The sequence below is a fragment of the Astatotilapia calliptera genome, chromosome 16 (genome assembly GCF_900246225.1).
Source record: "Astatotilapia calliptera chromosome 16, fAstCal1.2, whole genome shotgun sequence".
Lineage (NCBI taxonomy): Eukaryota > Metazoa > Chordata > Actinopteri > Cichliformes > Cichlidae > Astatotilapia > Astatotilapia calliptera.
In genome coordinates this window covers 5,655,237-5,672,136 of record NC_039317.1, presented here as the reverse complement: position 1 = coordinate 5,672,136, position 16,900 = coordinate 5,655,237, and the positions used below count along the sequence as shown (strand labels likewise).

Below are 16,900 nucleotides of genomic sequence, written 5' to 3'. Positions count from 1 at the left end.
AGACAGACACACACACACCTCATAGCTTTACCTGCTCATTAAAATCTTAAGCGTGCGATGATGCATGCTATGGTCCAGAGTGAGATGGTGCAGTGAGTAATGCCGTTAACTACAAGTTGAGATCAGTGTTTTTTTTCCTATAGCTGTTAACATTCTGATCAACTGTACCTGTGAAAACTACGCTACAGACAACATCACAATAACAGCTTTTTCTTTTGTTCATTATTTTTTAATCTGAGTTACTTTTTGTCAACGTAGAAAAAAAAAAAAAAAAACTGGGTGCTTCAATTCCAACCACACATGCTGATCAAAATTGCAACAGTTAAAATGAATTTTATATGCAGCTCACAAGCAAAACAGTTTTTAGGACCAAATTTGAACTTGAATACAAAGTCCACTTCAGTTAAGAGTTATAAAACAATAGTTATGACTCTGTATTCCAGTGGATAGACTCAGAAAAACTACCTTTCTTTAACCCTTTCATGTTTATGCCATGTCCTGTTCTTCAACGTCATGCTGCTCTGTTGTATGTTAATTGCCCCTTGGGGATAAATAAAGTCTTTCTGATTCTGATGAATTATTATTATTATTATTATTATTATTATTATTATTATTATTATTATTATTAAGTATTTTTATTCATCTTTAGGCATGAAAAAACAGATTTTTGAACATGATTTTTTAAACATGCACTTTTCAAATAGTTTTTTTACAAGTCCACTTAGGTGGACAACATCACCTTTGGAGTGGGTGGCAGGGTATGGAGTGACACATCAGTCTCCAATGTAGTGGTTTATGTGCAAGTATACCATCAACACTGACACAAATACAAGAAAACAGGCCTTGAATAACTGTCCACTGTTGTGACCACTATGCGTGAAAGGGGTAAAGTACCTAGCGTAAAACTGTATTTAAATACAGTTACAGTAAATGTTCTCTTGCCCCCAGACCCCACAGTGACACAGCACACACTGCTCATGCTGATCCAGCAGCTTTTAAAACCACTGACAGCTCAGCTGAAAGCCTCATCGAGCAGCAGACCATGTTATCAACGATGTGGAGGGATATACAAACACCTTTTTGACACAGTGTTCGGCCTGAATGCTCTGTCATAGCCTTATTTGTTACTACTTGTCATTCATAAAAAGGTGCCGGTCTCTGTCTGTTCACCCTGAACTAAAAACAGAGAGAGGGGCAGTGAAAACAGGGCTGGCTGGATGACCTGGAAATGAACTGTTTGTCTTCATGTGTGAGTCACCACACTTGCTTTAAGGTGGCAGCAGGAAACACACACACAAACGCCTACACGTAAGTCAGTGTTACACTCACCCTGCCAGTAGAAGCTGCCAGGTCCTCCCACCACCACCCTTTTGTCATTCTGAAGACATAAAAAAGGAGAGGGGAAAGGAAAATCCAGATTTTGTCTTGCACTCCTTACTCAATCTCATAGTAAAAAAACACATTCTTTTCCAAAGGGTTAACAGTTCAACTTACTGAACTAGTGATTCAGTACAGATGCTCCCCTGACTGGGATCATATCCTCGCCCCAAATCTTTCATTTCTACCATTATTAATTTTGCATTATGTTGTAACAAATAGAGAGGCAGTGAATTCTAGCTGAATGTGACACTGCTGTACTAAACTAAAAACCTCAAATTGATGGTTGATGAAAGGACAATCTGCTGCAACTGAAGACTTATTGCATTTTTATCTCCTGATTCAAAATCGCTTAACTGTGCAGTGTATACAACATTCCACAGCCTGCACTGTTTTCTCCAACTCTCATTTGGTCGTGCCTTTATCTATAGGAATGTCATCCCACAGACACTGAAGTATTAAGATGCTATGAGAATCTCCAAAGCATACATCTTAAGTACTACAGTGATCCTATAACTTAAACTCGTTTTTGAATTCATTAACTTGTCTTACATGAAAAATGCTGTGAGAAATTTCTTTTATGAGCAAATGCTGTTATGCAGAACCATTTATGGAAGCGCCAGCAGTGTGAGGCTTGACTTGTTTAAAATCACCGTCCAGCAGCAAGTTGTTGAGTTTTGTTGATTAAACAAATATTAATCAGCAAAACTCAATATTTAATTTCCTGGATGTGGCTCTGAACTGCAAAACTACAGGGTGGGCCATTTATACGGATACACCGTAATAACATGGGAATGGTTGGTGATATTAAAGTCCTGTTTGTGGCACATTAGTATATGTGAGGGGGCAAACTCCTCAAGATGGTTGGTGACCATGGTGGCCAATTAGAAGTCGGCCATCTTGGATACAACTTTTGTTTTTTCAATAGGAAGAGGGCCATGTGACACATCTTTAATATCACCAACCATCCCCATGTTATTACGGTGTATCCATATAAATGGCCCACCCTGTATATCCCAGACAGATTTCTCTCTCTCTTCATGCTGCTTCCTGTCTATATAAACAAGGTGCACTAGGTAAACTAAGATACACTCATTTAAAACTACATTTTCTTCCACCTGTTTACTGTCCACAAAAACAAACTAAAGGGATGATAAAAATTAAAAAAAATAACAATCTCACACACTAATCTAAACATTACTATTGGATTAGGTACTCATTTGTTCATTTGTACTGACACCTAACTTCCAAGAGCAGCAGCACTGCAGACAGCCTCACTAACTCCTGACGTAGTTGACAATGAGCGCTTTGAGGCAATTTACAAAACAGGTTATTTGGGGACAGCGTGTGTGAATCCTACCTTAAGGAAATCGACACTGAAGCCAGCCTGGCAGAAGCCCTGCCCTTCTGGTGAGTTTTTATCTGGAGAAGAAATAAAATAGCAGAATTTATTATAAAGCACCAAATAGAAGGATATGATGATATATGATGACAAGATTTTCAGAAAGCGTGACCTCTCATCCTGACCTTGAAGACGAGGTCACTGAGATTCAAACTCATTCAAGACTTTTTAGTAGACGTGCCTATGGTCTGAATTCCTACGTTGCCTCATGCTGGAGTTATCGCACTGACAAACTTGGGTGTCCATGCCACCCAGCTGTAAAGTGGGGTAAAAACTAACAAACTAACTGCTTAAATATCTATTAAATACAAAAAACTAAAAAAGTCATTTTTTGAGGTTATTTAATATTTTATTATGAGTCTCATACTCTGCTGCTGTCTCCTTCCTCATTTCCACCTCATCCTTTTCCTCCTTACTGAAGATCTTACTTCAGTCTGAACTGAACATAGGTCAGAGCCCTAACATGAAAATGTGCATGAACATGCTCATTTATTCCTGACATAGTTGAAACTATACAGCAAATTAAAAATGCGACCCTCCAGTCTCTGGATATCTGAGAATGAGCCAGCTAAACAATAACAGCTGGTTATAGGCTAATGTTGGGCTGGAGTGTGCTAAAAATCACACTTTACTTCTGACGTGAAGTTTGATTACATTCTCACATTGTATGAGAGTTTATTCAAAAGTACCCAAGTTCAATAACACTTCCAGCAGCAAAAACCACCAGCACGCGCTGACAGAAAAATTCCTCAAAAACTCACCTCAGTATCGCTGTCACTGAACAGAAGTGAGCTTCACTGACACGTTGTCTTGTATCATACTGACAGCTGTGGTAAACAGCAGACTGACAGCCTGCGCTTATCACAGATGAACGGCGAGCAGAGTTTTCGAGGTAACTCCACGGTAAAAATGTAAAATATCGCACAATATGTCTCACTTATTATCTTATTCCTAATGTATTGCTAAGTGTCAATATTACTCAAATATGTTAAAATATAGAATGCACATGTAGTATTGAAACATGTCCAGCTGCGGGTTGTTATGAAAAACGGACTAAATGTTTTCTGAAATATGTTTGTCCTACAGTGGCCACCGTAGCTGAGATCATGCACTTGAACTGGGAGGGGTAAGAACAGAATTCCACTGCAGATACTAGGACAGGAAGCAACAAACATACCTGTTCTGCAGGGCGAGTATTCAACCACCTGGTTTCCTTTCTTCAGGTAACAAGTTCCCACAGGCTCACGCTCAGAGACACCTAAGGTTGACCACTGGTAAAGGGGAGCACACGCCTACAGAGCATACACACATAGACAAAACAAATCCAGCGACATATTAGTTCAGTGTAAAAATGGTTGGTGTCGATTGTTGGTAAAACTGTGCTTCATCCTCTAAGTCATTAACTGTGAGGACTCTTGCAAGGTGGTGTAGTGTATCCTTTCAGCCTTTCTGTTTCAGTTGTGGTGGAGAACCCACCACTGGCACAAACTGATGCAAAACCTTAAGACATATCCGACCGCAATGAAACAAGAACAGTGGACGAAAACAAAATGAGACGCTGTGTTATTTTCTTAGCTTATATGCACTGTACTGTCCTTCACCTTTCCACAAAGGTTTGGATCAAAGGTTTCAGGATTTTTAGAACAACTCTGAGGCTCCTACACTGGAGAAGGCACACTTTATTTACCCAAAACAATGGTTCTAAATGGGCAGCTCCTGTGGTCAAATCAGATATGTGAAAGTGTGGACTGACCATGGAAATAATTCATTTAATCATCTGCATACTACAACCAGGAATTGTAGGATTTTGAAAATGCTAGATCAGTACATTGAACAATCCAAAAGTTCAGAGGTCTTCACTTCAGCAGGAAGAAAAAAACGGCAGTGAGACAAAACATTCTGGGTACTCTGGACAGAAAGTCCATGAGGCAAGGCATGAAGTTAGTGCTGTTCCTCAGACATTTTACGTGCCGTGTTTCTTACCAGAATGTGTTCTCCATCAGATCGCACTGACGCTCCAAACCATTGTTTGGATTTAAACTCCATCTTAGCCCCATCACGCGTCCTTTCATCTGCAAAAAGAAAAAGATCATTGTTAAACAATTTAAATTAGAGAACAACGATGGTAAAAAAAGAAACGGCCACAAAATAAAGCAGCAGAAAAATATCTTTAAACACACAAATACAAATTTTGGACTAATACTCAAGATGTCCGTTTTCCCCTTTTAAAATCTGCAGCAGCACAAAACTGTCCAGGTTTTTCAAATGAACAATAACTACATGAAATAAATGGTCGACTGTCGGGACTCCATCTTAATCAGGGAAGATTCCTGATTGGTAAATTATAATGTGACATGGGACAGTCTTTGTTAAAAGTTTAGTGCAGCAGTTTTCCAACGGGAAAGCTCTGACCTATGTTTAATAACGTTTGGGCAGCATATGGTTTTTTTTTTCTGCCAACACGCACCATTCAAACATGGATAAACTTAGAATTCTGATAGACTTATGACACATACACAGCTGTGGCTATAAATGACTGCAGTGCTGTGAAAATCTCCAGTGTCCTAAAAGAAGGACAGACAGGATGAGTATTTCAGGAAGAAAAACAGGAGACAATCAGACAGATCGCAGCATGACTACAACTGCAAACATACACCATTAATTACCATCTTAAGCACAGTTTTTCCTAATAAGCACTGAATGATGAACACCACACTGAAATTTAATGGTCCTTCTGTTTTTGTTTTTTATTTAATTCAAGACTGGCGTAGCCACCCTCTCCATTACACATAAGCACATCCCACGTGCTATGACGCATGTTTTAAAAGGCTACAAAATTTCCCCAGTCTCCCTATGAAGGTCATCTTTTCATGGACCTGTGGACCGCTGTATGATTCCCATTATGACCACTCACATTCTGCATCAGACATTTCATTACAGACCTCACACTTTAGCAAACACACAAGTGTTTTTGTTTCAAAATGACCAACCGAGCTACAGAGAATCACCAATGCTGATGAGAAGTGGGTCTCACTATGACTGAGAGACCAAACAGCACTTCTGCTCTTGAGTCCAGATATCCTGACCTTCTTTCGCACAGTACTGCATATGGACAGTTGCTGTTTATTTATACAAGCAACAGGATTTGAACTACAACATCTGGAATTATGTAATGCCATGTAATAGAAAGTATACGTCATTTTTCCTTACAGTGGCATTTGCACACTGATGACAGTCTTATACACCACTGACAGTATGTGCCATCGCAGCATTTCATGCCTTTTTCGACTGCTCTTTAACAAAGTTCTTGAAAATCTCAAAATTATCTGACTATATCTTCACAGAATAACCAATGTTTAATAAATTATTGAAAAACATTCAACAAAACAACCCAATGGAGGTGCTTCAAACATCTTAAATTGTGTATTTTGTGCCCACTTTTTACTTTTTCATTTAATGACATTCTTGTGTGTGTACATACTGTAGCCATACATACTTTGTACAGCACTTGGGTCACTAAAAGCTCTGTTTTAAATGTGAATTATGAAAAAATGTTACTTACAGTGATAATAGCTTTGTACATATACAATGTAAATAGCAGTTACTCTGAGGACTATAACACACAAATCCACATGCCTGTGATTCCACAGGTTTCACTGACTGATACTGTGTGTATAATAGGAAAGCTGTCAGGAGACAACAGCTGGCATTTGACTGCTCCCAGCTGGAGTGAAAAAACAAACAACAAAACAACAAAAACATAATAACAGACTGAGCTCCGAATTAGTGAAACAAAAGGACGACTCCCATAGAAATCAGATAAATATTTACAAGCAATAAGCAGATAAATATTTAAGCCTGGGCAGATATTACACACGGACAGTTTGGGATTTTCCCACCAGGATGGGAAACTCCAGCCTCGGCAGTTCCAGCTAAATTCAAATTCTTTGACTCTCAGAGCTGTTTGGTTGATAAAAGAGTGCTCTAGTGGACACGAGGGATGAAGTACAAAAGGATTAGTTTCCCAGTTTGGCAATAACTTGCATCAGTCTTACCTAATCTGTAATTATGGTGGTGAATCAAGGAGCCATGATGCCAACTGTTTCCTGCCAGCTAGTTACCATCTGAAAAGGAACAAACTCAGACACTGTTTGTTGTTTGCTAACCAAAAAATTTGTTATTATCGACATTCACGTGGTGAGAACAACAAACCTCCACCAAGGCAGCTCACTTACTCGCTCTCAGCTCACTTTTAGGGGAAGTTTTGTATTTTCTACACATTTTTTTTCTTTGTTCTTTTTAAAAAGTTTTGTGCTTCGTACTTTTAAAAAGTTTGTAGTGCAGTAAAAACAACCGCAAAGTTTATCCTGTTGAAACACATTGTACTGTACCTGGGATCATTTTCAGTACATTTTCTTTTTATTTACATGGATAAAGTGTGAGCAGCATTCATTTCATTGTTCAGTAAATAGTTTAGATTATAACCAGTTACTGTACATAACATCATATGTTGTAATAAAATGAATCAATTATACATATAAAGCATCCTATGATGACATGTTCCTGTCATTCTGAAAACCTATTGTCATTTTTAGTAGCTCTATCGAGCATTATTAATAGCATTACTATGACCTCTGACCTAATTTTATGTGCTGCACATAAAAGCAAATATATAAAAACTATTATATATTTGCTGTACACAATATTCTTGAAGACAGTATAAAACAACCCAAAAAAAGAAAAAAACCAGAGTCAGGACAGATTAATGCTGAGTCTGGGTCACTGTGAGACAGACACACACAATCACACACACACAGTCAAATTCCAGTTAATTCTGTTCTCTGGTCCAGTAAAGCTTTTGGCCAGTAATTACTCAGGTCATCAACAAAGGCCTCTATTGTGGGGAAAAGCACACACATGGGCGCACACACACTCACACGTGTGTGCACACACAGCATTATAACTAGGCCACTGACTAACTACATTACGACCAAAAGAGAAGAGTGTCACCGAACATGTTTGGTTTCTGTCCGAGCCTGCAGGCTCTCAGTGCTGACCGTGTCCTGTTCTAAGGCAGATGGGAAGGAATTTGCTGATCAATTAGACTGTAACATCAGGAGATGAAGTTGAACAAGTTGAAAAGTAAACATCCTGCACTAGGCGCCTGCTTTACAAGACTTACTGAGGCTATGTAAGACAAATTTACCTTTTATGGACATAAGAGGCCTGGAACAGCAGGCTGCATGAAGCCAACTGTTCAGCAGGTATTCCAGTGCTGTAGAGCTACAGGCCAAAATCAGTTGATTAAAGACAGATATACGTACAGTACATAGCACTGAATACTTCTGCCAAAAAGCCAAATTATAATAAGGCTGAAGGTATTTAAGTCTACAGGTTTCCAACTAAATCCTGCACTATTCTATATTAGTTTTATGAATGCAAAATAAAAGCAGCAAAAGCAATTCTGTTGATCAACACAAAATGTAATCCTTGGCATTTGTGGCTTTTAAAAGAAATTTAGAGAGCTAAATTGTAGGTTCTAACTTTGAATGTCTAACATTATTTTACTGGAAAATGAAAGCAGTTTCATTAACTGTGGCAGTGAAGATTTCAGTTTTTATTCATGTGCCACTCAAAGTGTGTCAAACATCAGTGTCAGATTTTTCAAAGGAGGAGGGAGAATATTCGCTGTTGGTTTAAATGGTGAAAGCAACATGAACTCTGCTTTAACACGATACTGCATGTATTCTTTGTCTGCAAAGAGCTTGTGCACGGGCAATATTGACGCCATGCTGGAGGGGGCGGGACGTCACTGTTTTGGAGTGTTGTGTGGTTTGTTTGTTTTTTAACTTCCTATTTTCATGGCTGAGGTCTCCCACAGAATACCAACCAAGCTCAACTACACAGCCTCGCTCAAAGAAACACATACTGCCCTGTCTCCGGCTATTTATGCTTCCTTCATTCCGCTTTGTCTTCCATGTCCTCTTTTAATGGAACTGGCAGAAAGTGTGGTTCCAGTTTAGGGTAAAATATGTTAGGTATGTATACTGGAGATTTCTTGGCAAATGTAAGCATAGAAAAACAAATTAATTTCCTTAGTTACCAAATGCAAATTTCCCATCCCACCAATTTAATTCACTATTGCTATGTCAATCTTAACAACTATGTCAAAAAAACCCCAAAGGTAGCTGGTTGGTTACCCCAACACCACAGCAGAAAAAGAGATAACTGAAAGAGTGCCAGATAAAAATGTAGAAAAGACAACGGAAATATGACGTTTCTGTTTTTTCATGTGATGTTTTTGCACATCTTTAGTGGAGCTAGAGCTTCAGTGGAACTTGAGGTCACATGCTTCATATACGTCATCATTTCTTTCCACTGCACTTTGTCACACTTTGCTTTTATAGATTAAGAGGGGTGGTTTTTTTAGACTTTAAAAGACTTGTACATTTCAGCTTAGGTATATCTTAAACTCAAATTAAGAATGTGCATAAAAACATAGCTTAAAACACAAAGCACCCAAAAAGAAGTTTATTCATCGCTTTGGTCAGTCAGTGCTTTGCCATCATTATTAGAGCATGTGTCAGTGTCAGCATATACTATTATATATATTGTACATATATTTATTAGTTTCAGATTTAGCCATTCGTATATTTTGCCTGTTTATGTTATTGTATTTTGCACAACTCTGTTGCTTGTGAAGCTCGCACACAAGAATTTCACTCACATGTGCTGTACCAATGTACCTGCACATGTGATGTGACAATAAAAGTGATTTGATTTGGTTGCTACATGAACTCAATTGCCCCAAGCATACTGTTCAGCTAACATCAACACCTGGCTTGTCTTTGCTCTCCTGTGCCTGCCATTTTTCTCCCTTGGATCTTTAGGTGTGTTTTTGTATTTCACTCCAGTGTGTAGAAGACATTAAACCTACACTCTAAAAGATGACAGTCACTCATTTAACACCTACTCTTAAAAAATGAAAGCTAGCAGGAAAAGTTAATCATATAGCCACAGTTACCCAGCCCCGTTATGAAAACTATAAATCATGTCTGTCAATGCGTGCAGTCACCAGTGATTTGGAAACACTGTGACTGCACTGTTTCACCAGAGGATAAGTTCTGTTTTGAAAGACTTATAGACATCTTTCAAATCTTTATATGACACAATACTGTTGACACTCAAAGAGACCTTGGTAACACCAGCGATAAACCAGCTACACACCCAGTTTACATTTAAAGCAATTTAAACCACTAGTGTTGTGCTGGGTGTCGCAGCATTCAGAGGTGTGATTCTTCCTGCTTTAAAGTCAGTGGTGAACACACCACAGCTTGTCCTTCTTAAGTTGTCAAAAGTAACAAGACATCTGAATGTAATACTTTTAACAACAACACACTTATAGGTTCTTACAGCCAACTGACCACCTCCCAGTCTGAATCATTAAGGAGGACATCCAGACAGAACAGCAGGCAGAAGTCAAATGATTAAATTAAATGAAATGTGTCAGGCAGTAAGAAGGTGTGTTCACATCTGAGCACATCATCTCCCAAGAAGAAGCTTGGAGATGGTACAACTTTTCCAAAACATCAGGCACCAACATGGCTGGAGGGAAAAACAAAACAAAAACGGATACGATTTCTTATAAAACTTTTCTTTGTTTACCTTTCAAATGTCACATAGGCTTTAAGTCTAGAGAGGAGACTTTAAAAATGTACACTTCATGTATGCAAAGCTGACAGCAACATAAACGTCTGCTGGACAAAAAGTTAACACACAGTTCCCTTTTTTACATTTAAATACTCAAGAACACCCATCTGAACCTCTGGTTTCATAAGGGAAGGAAATGGTTTTATTGTAGACATTTTCATTATGGTTTTGACAGACGGGCTTATGAAAATAGATGCAATCCCATGAGTCACAAGAATGACACCGAAACAAGTCCCACTTTGCCATTCTGAGTTCTGGCATGATGTGAGAAATCAGCTGAAAATTTTCTAAGGAATTTTCATTCGACCACAAAAATCAATTGCTTCTTTATACATGTTTGTTTCCGCTTGAAAGGAAGGAGAAAAGAATCCATGAAGTGAGTTTGTTCTGTCACTAACCTCTAACTGACCAATCACCATGCAGAATGGTAGCATTTCATGCGCAAGAACAGCCCCTTTAAGTAAAACTATAAGAGGACATAAGCATTGTTTTATTTCAAAGCAAACATATTATCAGCTCTGCATTTTCAAAACATTTTCTGTAGAAACAGGTAGAATTCATTATTTTAGCCATTTAGCTTCATTAGCTCTTATTCATTGACAATAAGACTATTAGGTAGATCTTAGCTCAATATGAACTCTCTTTAAGCTCCTGAGAGAAATTACGGTTCTTGAGTGGGTCAATGGTTCACCAGCTAGTGTCAGTTTCAGTTTATCCGCTATTTTTGATACCAGTGTACAGCAGTTTTTAGCCAAAAACACAGATTAATTAGTACTCGAGAACATTTAAAGCTCTGGATCACATTTGGGGTAGTCAGAAAAGTCTGTGAAACACAGATTTACTCATTTATAGATCCAAAATGCCACATATTCTCTGAAAGTGAGTAACTTTGGCTTCCCCTGGTAAAAACAACAGACATGACCAAAAACATTTCCTTGACAACTTCTGCTGTTCTTCATAATCATTTCATTCACATATAAAGGAAATAATCACCATTTGCACCTAAGAAAAGGACATTTTATTGTGTGAAGCTTCCAGGATTCCTGGAACGTGTGGGTGCTGCTGCCTCACAGAAAAAAAATGACTGAAATTCTACGAAGACAATAAAGGGATTAATACCCACATCACAGAACATTACCAAATTCTAACTGTTTATCACTGTGTAAATATTTACAGTGAAGACAGTGCTCTGCTCATCTGGCCTTTCACAATCAAAGAGAAACAGTAAATTACTAAATTATGATCAATGCTGGAGAGAGATGATTGCAACATGGATAAACAGAAGGAGGCAGCAGTTTGTCAGTCACTCACAGTACATGGACGAGTCCACACACATTCTGCTTCAACGCACATTCCTGAATGCGTCTTAGCATGAAAACAACAGAAACAGGCTGAGCTGAACCCTCAGTATTCAATCAGTAATATGCTTACTGAAAACTGTTCATGATATCTATCATGGTCTGGAATTAAAATGTAAATTCTAAGTGGTTTTCATTAAAGGAGGGAGAGATACTGAAGGTTAAACCCACCCTAAGGTGATGGGGAAGAGGTTTTAACCAAACTAAGGGGTCTTCTGGTACCTTTGTTGTCAAACACCAGCTGCTGACAGGCGCTGGATCTGCCCCAGGGGCAGCTGTACACTGCTCCTCTCTCCACAATGCTGTCCGCAGACATGTTAGCTCGAGGAGCTCCAATCAGAACGTCTGACCTGAGGAGAGGAGAGGACGTTATTCCGTAACACAAACAGCCACCAACTCATACAGAAAAAGCCACAAATGCTCTCATGTAGTATAATTACTACATGAGAGCATTTGTGGCTTTTTGACCAAGAGAGGCTAAACTGTGTCTCATTCAGCTTAGGAAACAAAGCTTAATCTTTCAGTCATCTGTTACCACCTCAGTCTAAAAATCTGTGCATACATGAGTCAGCTGGTGTTTCAAAGTATGGGAGCTTTACTGCCATAGTAATTTCTGTGAATGAACTCGATATGAGGAAAGTCTGTGAGTAAGAACTCATCAAATACTTGCATATGGATATGCAATGTGCATATTAGCTATACGAATATGTATATTTCTTGATAGATAAATAGACAGGGTTAATATATTGGTTAATTCTGGCTATTTGTTGATATACCCACAATGATATTTATAACAGCCAATAAATACAGTTTGTTTGTTTTTGTTTTTAATTCAATTCAATATCGCTCAGGTTCTGAGGCGCAGTGATGAGGTAGTGGGATTTTCCCCATCTTCTCATAGTCAGGGCGTCATCACTGTCCAACTTTGTGGTGTAAGTAATACCAACAACAGCACATTTCAGGCAGGTTTTTATATTTAGCACTGAGATTGATATTGTTAGCATAAGGATATGCATTAATGCATAAAAAGGCCAAGAGTTCAGCCGTGTGTTCAATTTACTGAAGAACAGTGAACTAATAAACACACTTTATCTAGCACCAAAGCAAGGACTTTCTGGGGATCTAACCATCTCACAGAACTTTAAACTCTGGTTCATCCAGTTAAATCTTAAGTAGAGGAGTTCCTCAAAAGACTCATACTCCCCAGGAAGTCTGTGATGAAAGCAGAACTTTAGTCTCTAATACGGTTCAAACTAAATTTAAAAAGAAAAGAAAGAAAACACTGGATGCTGCTTTTATCTTCAACCTGCTCATTTCTTCCAGTGTTGTCGTCTCTACTCTGCATAAATCACACAGGACTACAAATCTACACCCAGAGTACCACAAGATGATATTATCGGTACTACTGACCAAGACTGGTACAATGACCTTCATATGTAGTATTGGTGTCCCTTTAAAGAGGTCTACACAGTGCTGCAACAGTGAGTGTTTGTCCAAAAGTATCATTGCCTGGAACATGCCCTACTGACTAGTTCTTAATATAATAAACATATGAAACACAGATCATCTCCCGTCTGTAGATGCTGCAGTAACATGACAAATTTCCTCAGCAATACAAAACATAATTTGGCTGCTTGTAGCGATGCTGCAAGAGACAGCCAACAGTTTTCATGTGAAGTTGGTCTTTGTTCAAAGCATTAAGGTTTCCCTGCAGTGCGAAACAGGATTTGTTTATAAAGAGCCATTCAGTGGACATTTTTCCTTTTCAACTGTTTTCACTACCTAATGTATTGACCACTTATAAAACGAATGAATACTTTTAATTCGTTAAGCACTGCCGTGCTAAAAGGCTGCTGGTTCAGTGAGACCGAGGTGGTTGTACTGATTGATGTGGTTGCTTTAAAAGCTGACAGGAACCACAGTCAGTAGAATAAAAGTAAAACAACAACAGGAAAACAGCTACAAATCAAGTGATCTCTCAATACGTGTAATTACTGCAGGCCACACATTGTTACGCTGGGGTTTTTTTTTTAGCTTCCAGCCACTACTGCTGCCTCAAACTAGCTAATAAAAATTGAATGATAGCCTGAACTTAGCGTAGCTTATTGTTTGTAACACCTTTTTTATTTAACACAATATATAGCTCTAAATGTGAGACAGTGCCCATAGATGCATTACAAGGCCTGTTTACAGCCTGGTGTAAAAACTGTTTTTGGCCTCCGTGGAGAGTGTCCACCTTCATAACAATTCTAGTATGAGGGAATTTGTATTTATTTTCATAACTCATCCATCTGAATGCTGACAACATGTTTAGCTGTAGCTGATTGGTACCCGCTGGGTTTCAGCTTCACTAACTGGAGTCACTATGTTTAAACAACTGTTGACGACATGGGTGTGGTACGGAGCATCTAAGAGGTTTGTGATTCAGTTTTGGTGAGTGAAATTGTAGTGTCTGTCTGTTATTTAGCACTAGTTAGTAGGCATCTGTAACTGTGCATTCAACCCATATGGTTTATAGATGACGTTTCCTAGCGACAACTTATCATTCCACCCTATCATCTAACCACAGTCACTTCTGGGTTCAGTAAACCAAAATGCTTGATATGCATTAGGCCCTGTGAGGAAAAAAAGATGTATAGTTCCTTTTTAATAACTAGAACCAAACGAGTCTCCACAGTGACCGTGTTCTGTATGAGGAAATATTTACATTATTAAGCCATGGTCAGCCAGCTTCAGTCCTGATATCATATTATACAAATCCCCTCTGACCATGGCAATAACTGTAATATGAGCAGTGAATTTCAGTGCTGATCTAATTAGTGTTACTAAAAGGATTCAATGTTTTTCAGGCTACTGTAGATGAAAGTCTCTAACTGTCTGTCCGCTCTGTCAGTCTATTGTCACATGAGACTGCAACATTCCTCTGATATTTTTTCAAATATGGAGAAATGGCAGGCAATCGATGTTTCTCTACACAGCATAGTGGTTTTAGATACTAAGTTAAAACACAAAGTTACAGAATCTGAGTATGTTCCTGTACCAAGGTCAACAGGGCTCTGCTCTGAGGGAGTTATCTGCAATAAAGTGACATTTTCCTGGGTACCTACTGATATATGTTTAGTTGAACAAGGAATGAAATCCACAAGAATTGATTTAACACACACAAAAAAATGAACAACTGGGGTATGGGTTATAGGATGATGTTTTAAAGATGTCTGGGGAAAAAACCTGTTTTCTTAATATACATAAAAAGTAGCACGGTGCAAGTTTGTTAATGTGCATCTACAAAACTGCTGCAGAAACTCTGTGCAGGGAGAGAGGATGACAGGCAGCTTTTTGCTATCATTTCATGCAGACACTCTAAAGATACAGCAAGAAACAAGACCAGGAAGCATCAAGGCAGATGATAAGACTGTTATTAGGATATCTCACACACTCCAGGGAATTTTTTTTTTTAAACGTTTTTCAGGAAATTTTATGACACTTGACAATATGGGAAACACAATTTAAATGCACCTCAGGTTAAACCTCCTCTATGACTGAGGGCATCGGCACTATTTTGGGACTGCACTTAGTCTGTTAATGATGTAAATTAACTAAACAAAAAGAGTCTGAAAACAACTAGATCAGTAGTGTTCTTTTGAGAGAACTACTTTCACTTCAGTAAAACTGGATAACCATGGATATCCACTGCTTCAGTAGACGAGAGTTTAGAGCAACAAGCCTACATGGCCTCTGGGCACTGTTCCTGTTTGTCTGTGTTTTAAATAAAGTTACAGCTGGTGTAGCTGTGAACAGAGAAAACCTTTTCTTGAAAGTTATGCCCTTACAATTTGGTTAATAAAGAACTGAAGTAAAAGTTAAAAGTTAATGGACTGCTGTTAATGGACTGTCTTCTAATTTGTTGTCATAGTAATATGTTTTTAAGATTTAACAACTCAGAACTTGTCACTAAAAAAGAAAAGGGTCCAAGTGTAAAACTTTAGTAAAGTACTTTAACAGAAGCATATATAATGTAAAGTAAAGCAAACCAAAGGTTACATTGAACAGGCGCTTCTCCATCACCATCATTACCATAACCATCTACTCTGCTACAAATCTTACTGTAGGTTGTTTGAAGGCTTAAAGAAGTCCACCGAAAAGCCGAAGTAGCTCCCCTCGGGTCCGGGATATACGAAGGGATTATCCACATCCAGGTTGAAAGAGCTGGAGCGATGGAAGTGTAAACACACCAGGACCAGCAGAGCAGCTGTCCGTGTCCCTGCCATGGCTGCTGCTGGAGACCTCCGCGGCTTCACCGAAACAAACACAGACGCCCAAGATGTTGTCTGTCCCTTATCAAGTTACTCAGTTAGCTAGAGGTGTTGTGGCCTGTATGCACCCACGGTGCAACTTTAAAATGCCTAAAATCTCAGCCCTGCTAACAAGCGTCCCCCCCCCCGCAACCGTACGGAGAACAAGTCGTCATGTAATTGTTAAATAAAACACATTCCCAGCTTGTACCGGAGCTAACCAGCGTCACACACAGCGCAGGGCGGGGGGAGAGTCAGTCTTTCACCGGCGATTCGTTAGTTTGTCTAACCGATGAAAGCGGCGTAATCTCGGAACAAGCTCGGGGAGAGGCCGCGACACTGTGTATGCGTATGGTGTGGGTAAGTGTGTCAAGCATAGGCTCGCTCCAACTAGCTAAAGTCAAGTTAAACATCCAAACACAGCAAACAACTTCCGTTTAATTCCCTTCAAAACAAAAGCATGCTTTTCGGCTGTACCGGGAGTTGGGAATTTAAATCAAATGTACAATTTCAAATGTAGGAATGGATTCAGGACAGTTGAGCTTATTTCAAGATAGCTAGATATATAAATAAATATAAATAATAGATAGTTAAAGTTATTTTCAATCATTGCCATGGTATCATTGGTAGTTACTGTTGTTGTGATGATAATTCATAAATGCTCAGACATTCCATCAAGTCCATATACACCCAGGTTCTCTTCCTGCCAAAAATAAGCTGGCCACTAAGCACTGCCGTTTCCAAATAAAAAACTCCCATTA

At 38.8% G+C, this 16,900-nt stretch overlaps 1 protein-coding gene across 1 annotated transcript in view; it reads right to left on the bottom strand.

Annotated features, from left to right (window-relative positions):
- The window catches only part of itgav (integrin, alpha V), a 38,939-nt gene extending 22,386 nt beyond the window's left edge, over window positions 1–16,553 (bottom strand). The window contains exons 1-6 of the mRNA XM_026143871.1: window positions 15,952–16,553; window positions 12,070–12,197; window positions 4,763–4,851; window positions 3,957–4,071; window positions 2,738–2,799; window positions 1,330–1,378 (exon numbers count right to left, since the gene is read on the bottom strand). Of these exons, the coding sequence (XP_025999656.1) occupies window positions 1,330–1,378; window positions 2,738–2,799; window positions 3,957–4,071; window positions 4,763–4,851; window positions 12,070–12,197; window positions 15,952–16,115 (607 nt within the window). The 5' untranslated portion in view covers window positions 16,116–16,553. The remainder of the gene's footprint in view (window positions 1–1,329; window positions 1,379–2,737; window positions 2,800–3,956; window positions 4,072–4,762; window positions 4,852–12,069; window positions 12,198–15,951) is intronic.
- Between the last annotated feature and the right edge of the window lie 347 nt (window positions 16,554–16,900).